The 18879-nt window shown below is 42.3% G+C and overlaps 2 protein-coding genes across 3 annotated transcripts in view; both read right to left on the bottom strand.

The window, feature by feature from the left end:
* Positions 1–7308, bottom strand: part of LOC132255655 (uncharacterized) — a 21335-nt gene extending 14027 nt beyond the window's left edge. For both annotated transcript variants that reach the window (XM_059751765.1, XM_059751766.1), the window contains exon 1: positions 5923–7308. In XM_059751765.1, coding sequence (XP_059607748.1) covers positions 5923–5968 — 46 coding nt within the window. In that variant the 5' untranslated portion in view covers positions 5969–7308. The remainder of the gene's footprint in view (positions 1–5922) is intronic.
* On the bottom strand, positions 7138–18879 carry LOC132255966 (nascent polypeptide-associated complex subunit alpha, muscle-specific form-like). The gene is made up of 6 exons (XM_059752141.1): positions 18811–18879; positions 18543–18737; positions 14200–14599; positions 11974–12192; positions 11191–11388; positions 7138–7532 (listed from the first exon to the last, which is right to left on the bottom strand). Exons 1-6 carry the CDS (start codon positions 18877–18879, stop codon positions 7138–7140), a joined length of 1476 nt encoding a protein of 491 aa, XP_059608124.1.

Genomic DNA, 18879 nt, shown 5'->3' with positions numbered 1-18879 from the left:
AAAGAGAATTCTCTCAGACATTTTTGAGGTTATGATTGACTTTTGAGCTGTTTTCTAACCTAATCTTAAGTTTTTTCGAACGCAAATGCTTAATTTTGCCAAGAAAAGAGAAAAATTGTCAGTTTCTTTAAACACAAAGTTTAAGGGTTATTTTATCATATAACCTAAAAACAAAACGATTAAATTGATTTTTTAGTCAAAGTAATTAAAGAAAATGCCTCAATTTGGTTGAAATTGAAGGTTTTCAGTGCAAATATTCTATATATTTTGCCACTTCCACTTCTAAACACTTCCTCTCAAGCTGTACACCACTTTCGATCATAATATCTTCCCCTTGACTTTGTTTTCCACAAGACAATGACGAGAGGAAAGTCAATAATTCTTTTAAATTAGCAGAGAAAGTTGTGCTTATTCTAGTCTTATAGCCTCTTCCATAAAGCCTTCTAACATTGGATAAAATGCCATCTCGAGTAAGATTGAAATGCACGACCATTGCAGTGACTTACAAAGTCTAACTTAGTACAGTGCTGTTGCAGATAATTTTATATTCAGGACACACACAAAAGCTGTGAATTCGTATGCACATTTCGAAAGTGCAGAATCGATCTGTGCATTTGCAGGGATTTGGAACTCCATTGCCGTGTTGTGATATATAATTTCACCTCCTTCTGCACCCCAATCCACCCCCCCATTTTGTCATCAGTCCAGCTTTGTGTGCACACTGACAATCCCTGTGTCATCCACTTGAGGACCTAGCTGTGTGTGTGTGTAGCCATGCTGGAGTGCTCGATTCTCAATCTCGACCCAAGATTTGGTCGCCGGTATGTTGCTATTGTTGAAATGGAATTCACTGGCCCAGCATTAGCCACCCTCAGCACACTCTTATTCAATGGCATGAGCAGTGTTACTTGTTCCGGATGAAAGGCTTGCGGTGGCGCCCCCTCACACCCCGGAAGCACCCTCGTGCAGGGGGTGGAGAGAGTATCATCATTCTGGGTAGGAGTGAATCCGCAAGCGGAACACATCATTCAGTTCTGCACGAACTCAGTGCATTCGTAATCAGATGGGACGATCAAGGGACATGCAACTGAGGATATAAATGCACAACATCAGCTGTATGCATTATGTGTGAAATGAATGCATCACAGCTCAGAGAGAGAGTTGATGGCATTTTTCCACCTCACCACTGTCCGCAATCTCTCACAACGCGGCGCCCTCTAAGACGTGCGGCTCGTGTGAATCTCTCGTGATTGCTGAGCAAAATCAATCAGGCTGATGGATCAAAAGATGCCAGAGTGGAAGAGAGAGAGAGAGAGAGAGCTTTGCATAGAGGGTGAAAAAGCTTCTGACTTTCACTCTAGAGATTGAAACAATAATAAATAAGTTGCGGTATGTTTTCCATTGAATCTTCCCATAACAAAGGTAATCATTTACATAGCAAGGGAAAATATATGTTATTTGTTATTATTCTATACTTCCCAATGCAAATTTCTTCCTGGAGATCAAATAGGAAAAACAACTCTTTGGCTGTCTTCGCGGTGCTCCGCATGAAGGGAGAAAAATAAACACAAGAAGCGCGTCTCTCAGTGAAATTTCCTTCAAGGGGCAAATCGCTAGGTGATTTTGAGGAATTTTAATGGTCTTAATCTCGATTTTTACTTTGTATCGGAAAAAATCAAATATTTAATAAAATAAACAAAGAATGTATACAAATTTTCGCCTAAAAAATCCTTTAGAAGCTCAAAATGTCGAACATTTCAGTCTTTTTCCACAAGAAACACAAGAAAAATGGCGCGCAACGTCATTTTGCATGACAACCAAAACAAACTTTGCTGCCCTCTAGCGTCAATATGTGGAGAAAATCATCAAATTTTGAATAATATTCAAATTTTTGCATTAAATATGCAGAAAATAATTATAAAATAATTCAAAGAATAATCACAAAGTTGATGGTTGGTTTGGTCACAAATTGCGAGTGATTTTCCCCTTGATTTCCTTCCAGCCAATATCAATGATTAATCGCAGAGCATTATAATTTATTGATAGGCATTTTGAGCATAATATCTTGTCACAATGCTCGAGGATGTTGATGATTGTGGGCGAAAATGTTTGCATGGAAAATCCACAAGATGAATTAAGCTGGAGAGCGAAGCGTGGCGAAATGTCTGCACAAAATTGCACCAATTCTATTGAGACACATCCATGAGATTCTCTTGGTTGGCAATTTAATGTTGTGTGTGCGCGTCGATTCTGCATGTTCTCTTGCATGTGAGATGAGAGGACTTTCTGTTCTACGTGAAAATTCAACTCTTTAGCCACATGGGAAATCATGTTTAGTAATTCCTCTTCGTCTTCAACCATGGTGATGTTGGAGGCAAATGTATGTGAAATTGCACAGAAAGTTTACGCAAAAGCAAGATAGATTATATGCTTTCCGCTGTTTGCGATTTGACGCGTAATGTCGCTGTGGTCAAGGATTTTCGCCGCATCACATGGAAAATTGTCAACATTTTTTCCGTCATTCTAGCTGGTGGAGAAGAAAGAAGAAAGAAAAAAATATTATGCGATGAACGGAAATTGGAAATGCCTCGTCGAATGACATGCCAAGTCGAAAAAATATCCGTCAATGTCGATGAGAAAAATATTGCACATGATGTGGGAAAAGTTATGGGAGAATCCCGCTCAATCAATTTGAATTAATTCTGAGAGACACGATAGAGGTTATTTGAGCATGTTTCCCGGGGGATGAAATTTCACACGACACAGCATTGATTGGGGATGGTAAATATTTGCTTTTGCGCCACACACGCGGACACAAAAGAAGAATTCCGCAATCATTAAACACTATAGATAGATTGATGAACACTGTGATGGAATTGATTTGCTGCTACATACGCTCTTTTCTTTCATCAAGGGGAAAGTCACTCGCAATTTGAGACACTTGATTTTTTCATTATTCAATCATTTCTTGTTTTTTTCCGTGATTTTTTGGCAAAAAAGAGAAAAAGTCACAAATTTGCCACAAACTGGAATTTGAACGCCATTTTCGCCTTTATGAAATACAATCGGAACTTCTTCATGACTTTCAAGCTTTTTTCACGCGAAAATCTTCATTATTGCACTCAAATTTCTTTCTCTTCTGGCCCGTGATCACGCAAAGAAGTTATAAAGTGTGATTTTGCAACAAATAAGACATTATTAGCGTCCCCCACGCCAACTTTGCTGCCCTCTCGTGGCGATATGTGCAGAAAACGATCGAATATTTAAATTTTTATGAAATATCCAGAAAATATAAGTGATTGGAGCAATTCTCAGTCACACAAGAAACGTAAAACATGAATTCTTTAAATATTTTACTCGAAAATATTTAAATTTTGATTGTTTTAGCATTCTTACGTGACAAACAATAATTTTTTTTATTGATTTATATTCAAATTTTTATTATTTGATTTTTTTCCACACAAACCCCCCTCTGATTTGCCCCTTGTCTTTCACTCTTGCATTTTTCACTTTGTGCTCTCAAAGCACCACCACGCAGTTAATTGATGATATTTCTGAAGGACTTTGTTTACATGTTGTTTTCCATATTTAGAAGAAAATACACAACCCCCCCCCCCTCAGTGTTGAGTCGTCCCACAAAAGTTCCAATTAGTGAAAATTGTATGGGAATTTACGGACATAATTGGGACATTTCACGTTTTCTTTTGATGTTATTTCTTACCTTTCGGCGCCAATTATTTCGCCAATCAGCTAAGGGGGGGAAAACACTTTTCTCTTCAACCCCGTGCGAAGGCATTAAGGAATTCATGGCAATAGAACATCTCATGGAAGCACTAATGAAGACGCTTTGAATTTGTTTCATTATTAAACACTCAATTATGGATAAATGCTGCAGCATCGATTAGCTGGAGTGAAATTCTTGAGTGGTGAATAAACTTTGGTGGATTTTGCACTACTTCCGGGGCCTGAAAATGTGTGCTTGCTCAAGACACTGTGTGTGTGTATTTGCCTAAGTGATTCTCTCTCTTTTGCTAATTCGCTGAAAGGATGTTTAAATAGAACTTAAGTGGGAGTGCCATCATTATAGATGCAACAGAAGAGGTTCATTTTGTCAAAAATGATTCACTTTGTGTGCAAAGGCAAAATTCAGCATGAAAGAGAGAGAGCAAGTATAGTAGAAATTCCACAGTTATCCGTATGAATTAATATCCTTTTGTGGATCAATAGAAGCCATTATAAAGTCCATTAATATTTAAAGGTAATAGTCGCTATATTTTAGTCTGTGTGTGTGAAAAATGTCAATCCCTTGCGTACAACATTGGTCATTTTCAACTGAATATTTAATGAGAAGAGGCACATTAAAAATGTTTTTTTTCCCTCTATTTCTGTGCCATGCGATAAAAATAGCGCCGCGTTCTTGTGCTGTGGAATTACATCATGATGTGAGAGACGAAAGCGCGCCAAATTTGCGGCTCAGCGACAAGATGAAAAGCCATAAAAGTTTACTCTCCAACGCGCCAGGATATTGCGAATGGATGATGTAATTGTATTTGTGAAGATTCCAAAGAGGATTCATAGTGAATGACAGAATTTTTGATCCAAGCTGAGTAATTGAAACCTAAATCCATCCTCATTATCGACGTAAATATTGAAGATGACGAACTGGAGGAAGAGCCGAACAGTGTGACATGGTGAGCATGAGACTTCCGGACACACACATGCTCTATGGGTAATTAAAACATCGTAGCGAGCCATCTGGTGTTGAGAATGCCTCCGGAGAGAGCCTCAGATTGCGGAACAGTGCGAGGCAGTACAGAAGACAACATGGTCAATAAATAAACACTGACCTAATCCCGAGGGGGCGGCGGCACTATATTGATTTACTCCATTCATATATTACACATCATATGCCACCATGTGGAAAACATTAGACAGTGTGAGAAGCCTCAGAAAATTCTTACCATGTCCAAAATCCCACCCGGATGTTCTACACAATTCTTCCGGATTGACTTAATCTTATTTTCCATCACGCACACAACTCAGATTGCACGGAATATTGGGGGGAAGTGGGTGGAAATCATGCAGCCATTGTTGATGATTGGGTCACATTGTGAAGCACTGCAAGAGCAACATTGCAGGTAAATTTTGCTTTCCACCACGAGTATCATGAGAAAACTTTTCAGATCAAAACTTTCTCCAATGGTGTTGCAATTGCCAAGAGATGTGCTCGTGGTTGCAAAAGGACAAAAAAAAGGCTGCGAGTAGAAAGTTTTTCGGGTGAAAAATTGAAAAATCATAAATAATTTGGCATACATGATAAATTGGCACAAATATGGAGAGTTCTGTGCAAGCGCGCAATTGTGGTTCAAAATATAAATTCATCTTTCGTGTTATTTGATGCTTTCTGGGTGGAGAAAAGTGTGCGAATATTTGTGACTGTCCGATCAGTGTGTACAGAAAAAAAATCCCATTTGCCACTCGAATGCATATTTCCCCATTTTCCCAGGGATGAATTATACTGACTGCGTGGCAAAAATTGGCGCGTGAGACGATATAGCAATTGACGGGGTAATTTATGCTCTGCGGCAATTCTCCATTGAACACCATCAGCCAGAGACAGTATATTAATTGCGGGTTTTGAGTAATTAAAAGTACTTCATTTTAATTCAAATTTTCGGTCACTCAATTGACCCTTAAACTCCCATTTTCTCCACTCTTTAAAGCCCTCTTAAGCCCTCAAACTGTATAATGGACAATACATGTTAGTCTCTCTCTTATACTAAAAGTTGCATGAGGATCCATCATCGGCCACATGAAAATCCCTCGTGAAAGGGAAATTTACAGTGAGGGTAAATGCGCTCTCAGTGGGTATTATGTATAAAGATACTACTTTACAAAATCATGCTTCAATTAAATAATTACCTGTTGCCAGAATGAAGGGTATAAAGATAAAGAGTGGTCGAAACATCGCGCTCTCAAAAGGTTCACTTTAATCCCATTTGGTCCAATTTTCACTGGTTCTTCTCTCTCTCTCTCTCTTTCTCTCTTAACTACACACAAACACTGTCTTTTCCGGACACTTCTCTCTTTGCCAATAATATTCGAAAAAAAACCACTGAAAAAGAAATTTACACGCACAGCTTTGAGAATTGTTGAACAGTTTAACAATGTCAAGTGCAATATCTCGGCAAAATATTACGATGGGTGTAAAAGTTCCTGGATGGGAGAGGGTGGTGTGGGTGGAAGGAGGACAGAAACAAGTGGAAAAGCAAGTGAAAATAATTGAAAGACAATATGATGATGGCATTTGCGCGTCTGAAGAGCGCCAAGAGCTTTCACGACACGAGATACGATAAAAAACTTACAAAGGCTCCCACACTGTACACTGTTAGCAATCGACAGAGCAAAAGAATCGAATGTTTTTCTCCAAAGTGTCTTCATATGTTGGAATTTCCATGAGCTTCAACACATGATAAACTATTCTATTTCAATAATTATAGGGCAAGATGGGGCAGCATTGGTTTTTCACGATCATTTTCTATATTTTAAATAATTTTAAGCAGATTTTGTCGCTAATGATGATAGTACGATCTTAAAATCTTGCTTTTGATTCAAAATTAGAAGTCGTGATTTTGCGTTTTGCCCCTCCTTCTGCTTATTAGTTGTCAAACCGATTGAAAAAAAAACTGCAAAGGGAGAGAGCTTTTCTCCTGAGCTTTCTCGCGCGAAAGTACTCTCTCTCACTTTTCTAACAGTGCATCTTCCTGGGGTTCTCTTGTCACATTGCGCGCAGTTTTTTCTCCCGCTCAGCGAGAACGATGGTGCACCATCTGCATCGACACATGGAAAATGGGTTGCAAGCGAGACGGCGGTGGGAAAACCTGAGGGAATTGAGTGTCTGCTGGAGACACAATTTCTCACACTTTCCCTCCCCCCACCTCACCTAAATCCACTGAACTATTTTCCCTTGTCAATGCGCCATATCGTCTTCATTTTGGGGGATGAGGAGGGAATTTTCCTCTGCGATTTTGGGTTGGAGGTAAATAAATATTAATGGTCAGGTCATTCGAAAGCCATCCAACAGCCTTTGGTGTGGATTTATTCACTCGCGCGGAGTTTATTTTAAGATTCATCACCTTAAGCACTCATGACTGACGAGGAATTCCGGGCGCTATTCTTGGACACGATGCCAAAATTATGCTGGTGAGCATAGCAAAGTGTGATGCTCAATGTTCGCGGGTCAAGAGGTCGCGCGTGTGACCTGGGATCGCGTCCAAGACTCTCGGGGCCCAAACACTGCCTCGGCGGCGGTCGAGACTTTACTGAATTCCACCGACACTCGGCCGACTTGGCGTCACGCTGCGCATCCGCACGGGAATGAGCGAAGGGGCGACCATGACTTCCAGGAGAGCCACTCACTCTCTCTCTCGCTCTCACGCCTTGTCCCGGCGCGCCGCCGGCGTCACGCTCACTGACTCCGGGCGTCCCCTGTCGTTCCCACTCACTGAACACCCACAGATGGTCGAGAGAACCTGGGCGTCAGCCGAGCGCAACTGACGGTTTGATACCGACACATAGTGTTCACGGGCTCCATATCGCCCCAGACTTGCGGCAGCCATCCGGAGAAATGCATTATTCAGCCCCAGTATCTCACCGGCAGCGGAGGGTCCGCGCGGCGGAATTTATGCGAACCCTCGGCGGTCACGAACCGTATAGCTCTGCGTCTCGTGGGTCAAACAGTTGGGCGGTTCGGGGAAGGCAAACACAAATAGAGCACAAGTCATGTAGCTAGAATTGCTCTTCAGAATTAGAATATTCTTCGCGGAGAAGAAATTTACATTCATTAACCCTCTCGCGTTGCAATAATGAAAAATGAATACTTGAAGCATCAATTAAAGTGATCATCTGAACCTATTCCAGGTCTTTGTTTTTGTCTTGAAGTTATCGACACTTATCAACAGTTATCGATATGAATTGCGTGAAATTTTCTCTTTTTAACAACAATTTTTAGAGTCATTATAGGTAAAAATCGACCGTCAAAGGACTCATTAGTCTGATTTTAACTATTTTCTTGTCCTAAAATTGTGTTAAAAGACAGGAAAGTGTCGACATTGGCAATAATTTATTGACTTTTCAACTTATAGTGGGATTATTCTCTCTAAAATCTTGACATTTGCCATATAAACTGTGTGAAATTCTGTCGAATTTCTGTATTTAGAACAATTTCCGAATTATTTACATATGAAATTCTATGCTGGCCATCGTCTTTTTGCTTCTAGTATGAAAATCTCTCTACATTGCAACATCTCTCCTTTGTCATTGTAAAATACCATACAGCACATTATGCTGTCCACTGATTAATGTGCCAGAAAAAAGCCTCCTGAATAAATAAGCAGCGCGCTTACAATATATTTATATGACGTGTGTGTGTTCAAAAAAAATGCCTGTAAAGTCGCCTTTGCATGTGTAAAAACAAACATTTCGCGAGGAAATATAGTGCAACAGCCAGAAATTCTCTTGGAATCTGTCCAACTTCTCCGAGAGTATTTTAATCTCAAATAGTTTGTTGCTTCTTCAGGCGCGAATCATCAAGAAAATTGTGTATTGTCCAAGTGTTCTTTGACACGAACTCCACTATTCTTCCAGCATGAATAATCCTCACATTTCCGACTCTGGGGCGTTTTGTGTTTAAGGGTCTCTGAGCATAATTTCAATACCTTCGCCCAAACCTCTCGCTCTTGTGCTGCTTTTTATATTTTCCCTTTCGCTGACCATATAATTAATTGCCGGCCGGAAAGACACGAGTCGATGCCGTTGAGTGACTCCGCGAGTGTAGACAGGTGCGAACCCTCAGGAATGCGCGTTCTCATGCCTGGCGATGTGCATTTTTCCCGCCAAAAAGACGCGGGCGAAATTGATTTGGGCGTCGTGAAATGCGGAGCCTCAATGTGGGCGACAGATGGTGGCCTCTTTGCTTTCCCATCTCGAACACCATGAAATTCATACTTTTTCTGAAATTATGACACCCGATAGTGTCAGGAGAGTAAAAAAAACATTCTGTGTCACACCAATAAATTCATGTTAATCGCGACAGAAGGATGAGAGCAAAAAAAAAAGAGTGGAAATGATTCAACTCTCGCTGAGTCACAGGAAATTCATTCTTCTAAGCGCACATTATTGTGTGTGGAAAAGGGAGTGAATTGAAGGAAGTGTAATTAGAATGCACTCACAGAAGTGGGACAAAAATTGTGTCTATTTTGTATGCAATGTGAAATGCCTGGGAGGGAATTGAATCCATTCATGTAATCTATTTAAAGTGCTGAAATGTATCAATTTCAAATGGATATTCCAAGAACTAAATGTGATATGCAGAGAGAGAGAGAGAGAGCTTTCAGGTTGCATTTTGCAATGAACTTTCCTCCCTCACCAACCCCCCGCCCTGAAGAGAAGATATCAGATGTGATTTCCTGCAATATGCTTCCTTGATGTTTGGAGCTTCTCCGACGGCGGAATCAATATCTCTGGCAAGGTGTGACAAACACATTTCATCACACTGACTTCCCACATGCAACCCATTCAATTCCATCATCCTCAGAGGAAAGTCATGCAATCTCTCCACGATCGTGGGTGTGTGCCAAAAAATCTCTTTGGCACACGCTCTGTCCAAGTCCATTCTGTTGCGCCATTAGCTTTATTGGATGGTAAATTATTCAACTATTTGATTCTCAGGAGCCAAAGTGCATCAGGAGGAATAACAAGAGTCTGTCCAGCTTCGGTTTCCCATTGAGATTTATTGATGTTTGTGGTTTTTCAGCGTCCCAGCGGAAAAATCGAGCTGCTTTCCTTCGCAACAGCATTTCTCATCCTGGGGATCAAAGTTGAATGAATGAAGCTCTACAATTGACATCAAGTCAAATTGCATGTTGTATAAAGTGTACAAACAGTTATTGTTATGAAAGACTGTTTCTTTAGAAAGCTTTGATGTAACATATATTAAAAATTCTTTCAGTACTGCAATGCACTCGATAGGAAAATACTGTCAAAATACAGCTCAATTCTTAATGAATATTCTGCACTTCAATTAAAATATTTCAATTACCGAAACAATCAATTTCACGCTGTAAAATGTGACACATTGAAAGTACCGCCAGAAGCAAAAACGTGCATAGAAAGGATTTTTTTTAATCCAATGTGTTTGTTTTGAGGCCAGACCACGAAAAAAAACAACTTTCAGATCTAATTAAAAAACTTCGTTGGTGGTACAAATTCACATGAGAGGTTTGTTGTTTGTGTGGTGTTTTCAAGGGAAAATGGCGAGGGAGTGAGATAAAATGCGAAATCTAGAGTCAATATTTAGTGTGCCAGAGTTTTTGGGCTGCAGCGAAAAAGGATCAGACAAACTTTCTCATAGGAATTTCATCCTTTGCCCCATAAATTCTCGTTAAAGACATCCCCCTAGAGAGCTCTCCGAAGAGCATCGCCATGATGTATTTCTCATGCAATTTTCAGCTGATATACCGAAAATTGTTAATTAAGAGCCTTTCTCTTAACAAGAGAATTCACTCTAGTGTCAAACATCGACTCTTTGAGGGAATCAAAGCAGAACATCATCTAGTGTGGAATGCATTTCATCTGACTTTTGAATGAACGCTGAGTTCTTCGGAATAAATACCTTCCATTTTCATGTCTCTCTTCAATAAAACGCAAGCTTTGTGCTGCACATGAATATGCCATAAGAGATGATCTGCGAAGCTACTGTAAGTTCCGTGTCATCCTCATCAGTCCGATTAATTTCGTCTGTACATTTGCATGCAAATTATATGTCGAAATTATCTCCCTGTCAGAGACACACGAGCGCAGTGCAAGGATACTTTTGCATCATCTCCCTTCTTTCGCAAAGATACGCCATGCTTGATGCTTTGAACTCAGCACCAAAAACAAAACTCACAGCATATAATTTAATTAATGCTCTGGGCATATAAGTCGTGAATTATAACACAAGATAAAGGCAATGCTCTGTGAGAAAATATGTAGAGAATGCGACACAGCTTTTCAGAAATATTTTCTGCGAAAAATTCTTGCTACCATTGAAAGACTTTATTTCATGTGCGAAGAACATTGTAGTTCTTACAAATCATTATTTCGCTACTTTGTTATGTTATCTGCCAAAAAGACCGCCAACTATGTCACCAATTAGGCTTCCTCCACCATCGTCCATATTCATCGTTCCAACTGTTGTAGTTGGCGGAGTTACAGTTGTCACTAGCGATGTCTGCGTTGACGCCTCAGTTACCATTGTTGTCGGTTGCTCCGTTGAAGGCTCGGTTGCCGCTTCTGTCACTTCTTCTGTTGGAGGACTGGGTTCAGTTGACGCTTCTGTTGGCGCTTCTGTTGGTGCTTCTGTTGGCGCTTCTGTTGGTGCTTCTGTTGGCGCTTCTGTTGGTGCTTCTGTTGGTGCTTCTGTTGGTGGTTCTGTTGGAAGAGTGGGTTCAGTTGGCGCTTCTGTTGGTGCTTCTGTCATTTCTTCTGTTGGAGGACTGGGTTCAGTTGGCACTTCTGTTGGCGCTTCTGTTGGTGCTTCTGTTGGCGCTTCTGTTGGCGCTTCTGTTGGCGCTTCTGTTGGTGCTTCTGTTGGTGGTTCTGTTGGAAGAGTGGGTTCAGTTGGCGCTTCTGTCATTTCTTCTGTTGGAGGACTGGGTTCAGTTGGCACTTCTGTTGGCGCTTCTGTTGGCGCTTCTGTTGGTGCTTCTGTTGGCGCTTCTGTAGGTGCTTCTGTTGGTGCTTCTGTTGGCGCTTCTGTTGGTGCTTCTGTTGGTGCTTCTGTTGGTGCTTCTGTTGGTGCTTCTGTTGGCGCTTCTGTTGGCGCTTCTGTTGGTGCTTCTGTTAGAAGAGTGGGTTCAGTGACAAGGGTTGGAACCGTGATATCAGTCGGGATAGTTGGCTCTGTTCCAAATATGTCGTCCAAGATGCCACCGCCACCATCATCCACATTTATTGGATCAACTGTTGTGTCCGGAGGCTCAGTTACCGCTTCTGTAATTTCTTCTGTTGAAGGACTGGGTTCAGTTGGCGCTTCTGTTGGTGCTTCTGTTGGAAGAGTGGGTTCAGTTGGCGCTTCTGTTGGTGCTTCTGTCATTTCTTCTGTTGGAGGACTGGGTTCAGTTGGCACTTCTGTTGGCGCTTCTGTTGGCGCTTCTGTTGGTGCTTCTGTTGGCGCTTCTGTAGGTGCTTCTGTTGGTGCTTCTGTTGGCGCTTCTGTTGGCACTTCTGTTGGTGCTTCTGTTGGTGCTTCTGTGGTCCCTCTGTTGGCGCTTCTGTTGGTGCTTCTGTTAGAAGAGTGGGTTCAGTGACAAGGGTTGGAACCGTGATATCAGTCGGGATAGTTGGCTCTGTTCCAAATATATCGTCCAAGATGCCACCGCCACCATCATCCACATTTATTGGATCAACTGTTGTGTCCGGAGGCTCAGTTACCGCTTCTGTAATTTCTTCTGTTGAAGGACTGGGTTCAGTTGGCGCTTCTGTTGGTGCTTCTGTTGGCGCTTCTGTTAGCGCTTCTGTTGGTGCTTCTGTCATTTCTTCTGTTGGAGGACTGGGTTCAGTTGGCGTTTCTGTTGGCGCTTCTGTTGGTGCTAGGACTGGGTTCAGTTGGCGCTTCTGTTGGCGCTTCGTGGCTTCTGTTGGTCTGAACTTCAGTTGGCGCTTCTGTTGGCGCTTCTGTTGGTGCTTCTGTTGGCGCTTCTGTTGGTGCTTCTGTTGGTGCTTCTGTTGGTGCTTCTGTTGGCGCTTCTGTTGGTGCTTCTGTTGGTGCTTCTGTTAGAAGAGTGGGTTCAGTGACAAGGGTTGGAACCGTGATATCAGTCGGGATAGTTGGCTCTGTTCCAAATATATCGTCCAAGATGCCACCGCCACCATCATCCACATTTATTGGATCAACTGTTGTGTCCGGAGGCTCAGTTACCGCTTCTGTAATTTCTTCTGTTGAAGGACTGGGTTCAGTTGGCGCTTCTGTTGGTGCTTCTGTTGGCGCTTCTGTTGGCGCTTCTGTTGGTGCTTCTGTCATTTCTTCTGTTGGAGGACTGGGTTCAGTTGGCGCTTCTGTTGGCGCTTCTGTTGGTGCTTCTGTCATTGCTTCTGTTGAAGGACTGGGTTCAGTTGGCGCTTCTGTTGGCGCTTCTGTTGGCGCTTCTGTTGGTGCTTCTGTCATTTCTTCTGTTGGAGGACTGGGTTCAGTTGGCGCTTCTGTTGGCGCTTCTGTTGGTGCTTCTGTTGGCGCTTCTGTTGGTGCTTCTGTTGGTGCTTCTGTTGGTGCTTCTGTTGGCACTTCTGTTGGTGCTTCTGTTGGCGCTTCTGTTGGTGCTTCTGTTAGAAGAGTGGGTTCAGTGACAAGGGTTGGAACCGTGATATCAGTCGGGATAGTTGGCTCTGTTCCAAATATGTCGTCCAAGATGCCCCCGCCACCATCATCCACATTGATTGGATCAACTGTTGTGTCCGGAGGCTCAGTTACCGCTTCTGTAATTTCTTCTGTTGAAGGACTGGGTTCAGTTGGCGCTTCTGTTGGTGCTTCTGTTGGTGCTTCTGTTGGCGCTTCTGTTGGTGCTTCTGTTGGCGCTTCTGTTGGTGCTTCTGTTGGTGCTTCTGTTGGCGCTTCTGTTGGCGCTTCTGTTGGCGCTTCTGTTGGCGCTTCTGTTGGTGCTTCTGTTGGTGCTTCTGTTGGCGCTTCTGTTGGTGCTTCTGTTAGAAGAGTGGGTTCAGTGACAAGGGTTGGAACCGTGATATCAGTCGGGATAGTTGGCTCTGTTCCAAATATGTCGTCCAAGATGCCACCGCCACCATCATCCACATTTATTGGATCAACTGTTGTGTCCGGAGGCTCAGTTACCGCTTCTGTAATTTCTTCTGTTGAAGGACTGGGTTCAGTTGGCGCTTCTGTTGGTGCTTCTGTTGGCGCTTCTGTTGGCGCTTCTGTTGGTGCTTCTGTCATTTCTTCTGTTGAAGGACTGGGTTCAGTTGGCGCTTCTGTTGGCGCTTCTGTTGGTGCTTCTGTTGGCGCTTCTGTTGGTGCTTCTGTTGGTGCTTCTGTTGGCGCTTCTGTTGGTGCTTCTGTTAGAAGAGTGGGTTCAGTGACAAGGGTTGGAACCGTGATATCAGTCGGGATAGTTGGCTCTGTTCCAAATATGTCGTCCAAGATGCCACCGCCACCATCATCCACATTTATTGGATCAACTGTTGTGTCCGGAGGCTCAGTTACCGCTTCTGTCATTTCTTCTGTTGGAGGACTGGGTTCAGATGGCGTTACTGTCGCTTCTTCTGTTGGAAGAGTGGGCTCTGTCCCAAATGTGTCATCCAGAATTTCGCCACCTTCATTCATATCTACTGCATCATCCGGAGAATCCGTAGGAGTTTCTTCCGTATCTTCTGGTTGGGCCTCTGTTTGAGCCACAGGAATATCTATCGAATCTATTATCACGCATTCTTCTCCACTGGAATCATTTGAACTGCTAGATTCTTTGGATTCTTCACTGGAATCTGACTCTACATGACATCTAAGTAAGTCTCTGTCACAGTCTCCTTCTTTGCTGCCTCCCTTCGCGTTCTTTTTTATACATTCCACATATTTCTCACAACAGTTTTTGGAATAGCCTCTGTCCATACAAATTTTTTGATATGTGAGACACTCAGGGGCACAATTGCCCCTTTTAAATGCTAGTAAGACTAGCACAGTCGAAAAATAAAGTGATATTTTCATTCTGCTTCGCAGATTGTACTGATTTTAGATTGAAATTCTGGCTAGTTTATATACTGTAGCGTAATCTAAAATTGCCTATTATGCACTTTGGTCTACTTTCGATGCAATTTTTTTCCTTTGTTCCATGGAACACACCAAAACAATGAAGACATAATCTGATAGGGATTTTCTTTGCAAAATTCATGGCCTCCACGTGTCTTAAAGCGACATCGCGACCTAAATCTTCTACCTCATACACGTGGTTTCTCGGAAATTTTCCACAACCTCAAATTCAGCTGTGTGTATATTGTTTACTTTTTATGAGATTGCGAGGGTGAGATTGTCTCAGGCGAAAGTGATAAGATTGAGAATTTAGAGGGTGGCTTTTTGAGAGCATTGCTGCTGAATATTAAGGACCTGTCGCGGCATAAATCAGAGCCTTGTAACCTCGGTCAATCGCAGCGGGGAACATGAGCCCCTTTTTGGGCAGAGTAAAAGTTGGATCTCGAGCTCCAGAGTCGAGGTGAGTCGTAAAGAAAGCTAGAGGGGTCTTTTGGCTGCTTCTGACTTAATTAATTATGAAAACACGCACCACTCGCGAAGATGGTGGGTGGCTCGTGGAAAAATTTAATAACATCATGAAAATTGCTGCTGGCTCAAAAATTATCCCATCAACATTAATTTATTGCTTTCTGGGATACTTTTGCTGCTTGCGCGCGTCCCAAAAGAAAAGGAACGCCTAAATGAGATGGGTTAAATCCTTTGCTATGGAAAATTGCAATTTATATAAACATTTTTTCATCCCTGAAGCTTGCTTTTTAATTGATTTTTTTTTCTCATCCTAACTCCTTGAGATTCCTCCTCAACTGAGCGTTGGAAAACATAACGATGTTTATTGAAGATGTAGATCTTTGTGGGTGGATTTAAGTGAATTTTGAGAATAACAGGATGTCATTAAAGTGAAAATAAGTGAGCTGAGGTAATTGGGACTCATCAATGCACTCTATTTATTCTCACTCACGCTGAGGTACTAATGAGAAAATTTACCCTCTGTTTATTTGCCTCCACTTGCCCACGTTTCGAGAGCGGGGCGTTGTGGTGAGAAAATGAGTGGCAAGTGGCATCCTCCTCTTCAGAGCCCTAGCAATCTTGAGTCCCCCATTCATCCCCACACAATTTCCTCCCCGTTCGGCAGGAAAAGTGTGCAAATGTAAAATGAGAAGCGGAAGATGTGGAAAGAGCCCATTATGTGGGAGTAATGTGCCAATCGAACCCACGTTAACTGAACCCATTCAATTGATATATGTGTTTGGAAACCATGAGAACCCAAGTTCGACATTTTTCTGCACCATTACCACTTTGAATCTCGTTCTCGAGGGTGGGATTTTCCTCTATTGCATGGCGGAGGTGTGGATGGGTTCACTTCTCTCTTTTGGGGGTGAGATTTCGCAGTGAAGATTCAAGATGGATTTTCTTTTGACCATGAATTTTCCCTCAAACCCTCCATCTCGTCCGTATATAGTGAAAAATGCACCCAGCAGAAAAAAGTCCATCCCTTCACCCAGATTTATTGACGTAGTCACAGTGAAATTGATTCAAAAGCTGCTGAATTATGGCTTTCTCACTCATCATTTAGTGCTCACCATGTGAAAGAGTTGCCAGAAAAGAGTATACAGAGTTAGTCACCAACAGATGAGATTAATTTTCTCCTTCTTGTGAATATTTCCCAGTAAATTCTCAGCGAGAAATACACTAAAGTCCATCCATTGTAGATTATTCATTTGAATTTGAATCCCTTGACAGTGACATTATCTGTCCACTTTGACAACTCTGTCAGATTCAAAATCATACCGGAACCTTCAGCATGCGAAGAAGGGAGGAATGAGGGTGCAGAATATCAAGATAAATGAAGCGCATTAGCCTATCTTATCGCACCCTTTTCGATGACTAAATTTCCAGATGACCCCCAACATTTCGTATTTCGCAATGCCTTTCACTCGCTTCACGCCCGCGTTGGAAAAAAGGGGGCTAATGATGAAACTTTTTAACAATTTCCACACCCCCCAAAAATGGTGGTACAAAGGATGGTGTGTGTGTGCAAAACACGTCACAAGAGTCATGCTTTGCCAGTTTATTGCCACGGGTTTTGTTGGGTGGCACGGAGAAACACCACCCGCTTTCATGGGAATCTATCACATGGAAAGCACATATTGGAGTCTGAGAAAGTGCAATAAAATCCACCCCCTCCTCTCAGACATTGAGTGGGTGTTGGAAAGCACTCAAGTGGAAAAACTTGATAGCCAGCGGAGAGATTTGGACGTCTGTGGAAAGTTTCACTGGCAGCTATAGAAAGCTAAGAAAATGCCCTGGAAACTAGGAATCACTATGCATTAAATAAGTCAAAAATCCTCAGGATTTGTTCAGGTGGGAAAACCCTGCCAGACAGATTTGCCACAGAAAGCTCTCTCTCTCTCTCTCTCTCGTATTTCTGGATAGAAAAACAAGTCGAGAGAATATTTTCCACCTGACTCCTGTTATTGTTCAAAGTCGTCGCAGACTTTAATATAATGGAGTCTTTGGACAGGGTATTTATTGTCTTTACACTTCGTCAAGTTCAAAATTAATTTTGCCTAATGTCAAAGGGTTTGCAAAAAGACTTTTCACATGCGTGGTGAGTGAGGTTTTTGGCACATACAAGACGTAATAGTTCTCTGGATAACACGTAAGATTAGTTAGCTAAAGATCATGTCAAAAAGCTAACTGAAGAGTTGCTAAACACCCTCAATGAACACCCCTTTTTTTCAACATTTCAATGGTATATGATGGAAAATTATACCGCCTGCGTCGCTATTCAATCAATTAGGGCGTAAAATGGCCTTAATTATGCTGGTCTCAGCAAATATTTCGGGGTTTGGAAAAAGGATCAGCAAAACAACCTCAAAAATCATTCCATCGACCAAAAATAGGGAAATTAATTGTGTTGTAATTCCCATCAAGCGTTCAATTCCACCAATTTATTCACCATGGAAAAAAACGAGTACAATTTGAATGGGAAGAAGAGCGTAAGAAGTCAGAAATGGCAGAAGCAACTTGGTGTGGGATTTTCTTTTGTATATCTCTACACGCAATGCCCATGAATGGCTCTGGAAGATTAGTAAAATGAGGGGTGCTGTGAAAAGTTTCACTGAAACCCCATCAGACCCGTAAAGTCTGTCACATGGAAAATCTCCAACTTTGCCACAATGATGGTAAACTTTTAATTTTAATAAATATGTGAGAAGACTGGAAGGTGCATTCTAGAAGAGATCGCAACTCGCGCAACTGAATAATTTGGCATTCTTGCGAGAAGAGAGAAATTTTGGGTTGCAATGAGGATTAAAATTATAATTATTTCAGCTTTTGCTGAATGCTAGACTAAATTACGGCGTAGAAAAATGCTGTGGAGAGTCAGTGAATAAATCAAGTGATTATAATACTATAGTGACACTTTGTGAAGTCATCCTGGGGGATGGCGACTCTTGAGCCATACTTTTCCGCGTTGGGGCGCGCGAAGGAGTTGTGCGGCAATTGTGGGTGGATGGAAGTCAGTGGGAAAGGCGAGAGCAGGTGTTCCCATTTGCCTATTTCCCACCCCATGCGACCACCCGTGAACATCTCGCCTCATTCATTCCCACTTGTCAGCCCTAATGACGTCCCCATCGTCGAGCAGCTTATCCCATGGCTGTGTTTTGTCCTGCGCCACCCGGCAAAATCCTCCCTCTCTCTCTCCGGGTGCGTATCATTTGTATGAATTATTGCCACTGCTGTTTACCACTTTCCGCCCACCATCTTCGGCTGGGCGCTCCTCCGGCCAGATGTGACTGTGTGAGCTTCGCCAGCAAATCCCCGATCCGCTCTTCCCCCATTGATTTAGCACGTCATAAGAATGCCGAGGACAAAGGAGTGACGGCATGGTAATCTCGCCTGAATCCACCACAAACGACCAGCTCAGCATTTCCATGGAAATCTGTGTGTAGAGATGAGTGACTCACACCCATCAGGACACCTCTCTTGGCTTAATTACAAACATTCCAACTCACAGGACTTTCCACACGGAATTTGAGCAACTCTCCTAAATTGAAATATCTCAGCGAAGACGCACTTCTCAT

This window comes from Phlebotomus argentipes, unplaced genomic scaffold (assembly GCF_947086385.1).
Source record: "Phlebotomus argentipes unplaced genomic scaffold, Phlebotomus argentipes genome assembly contig_5, whole genome shotgun sequence".
Taxonomy (NCBI): domain Eukaryota; kingdom Metazoa; phylum Arthropoda; class Insecta; order Diptera; family Psychodidae; genus Phlebotomus; species Phlebotomus argentipes.
The sequence above is the reverse complement of the archived record's forward strand: the minus strand, read 5'-3'. Positions and strand labels throughout refer to the sequence as shown.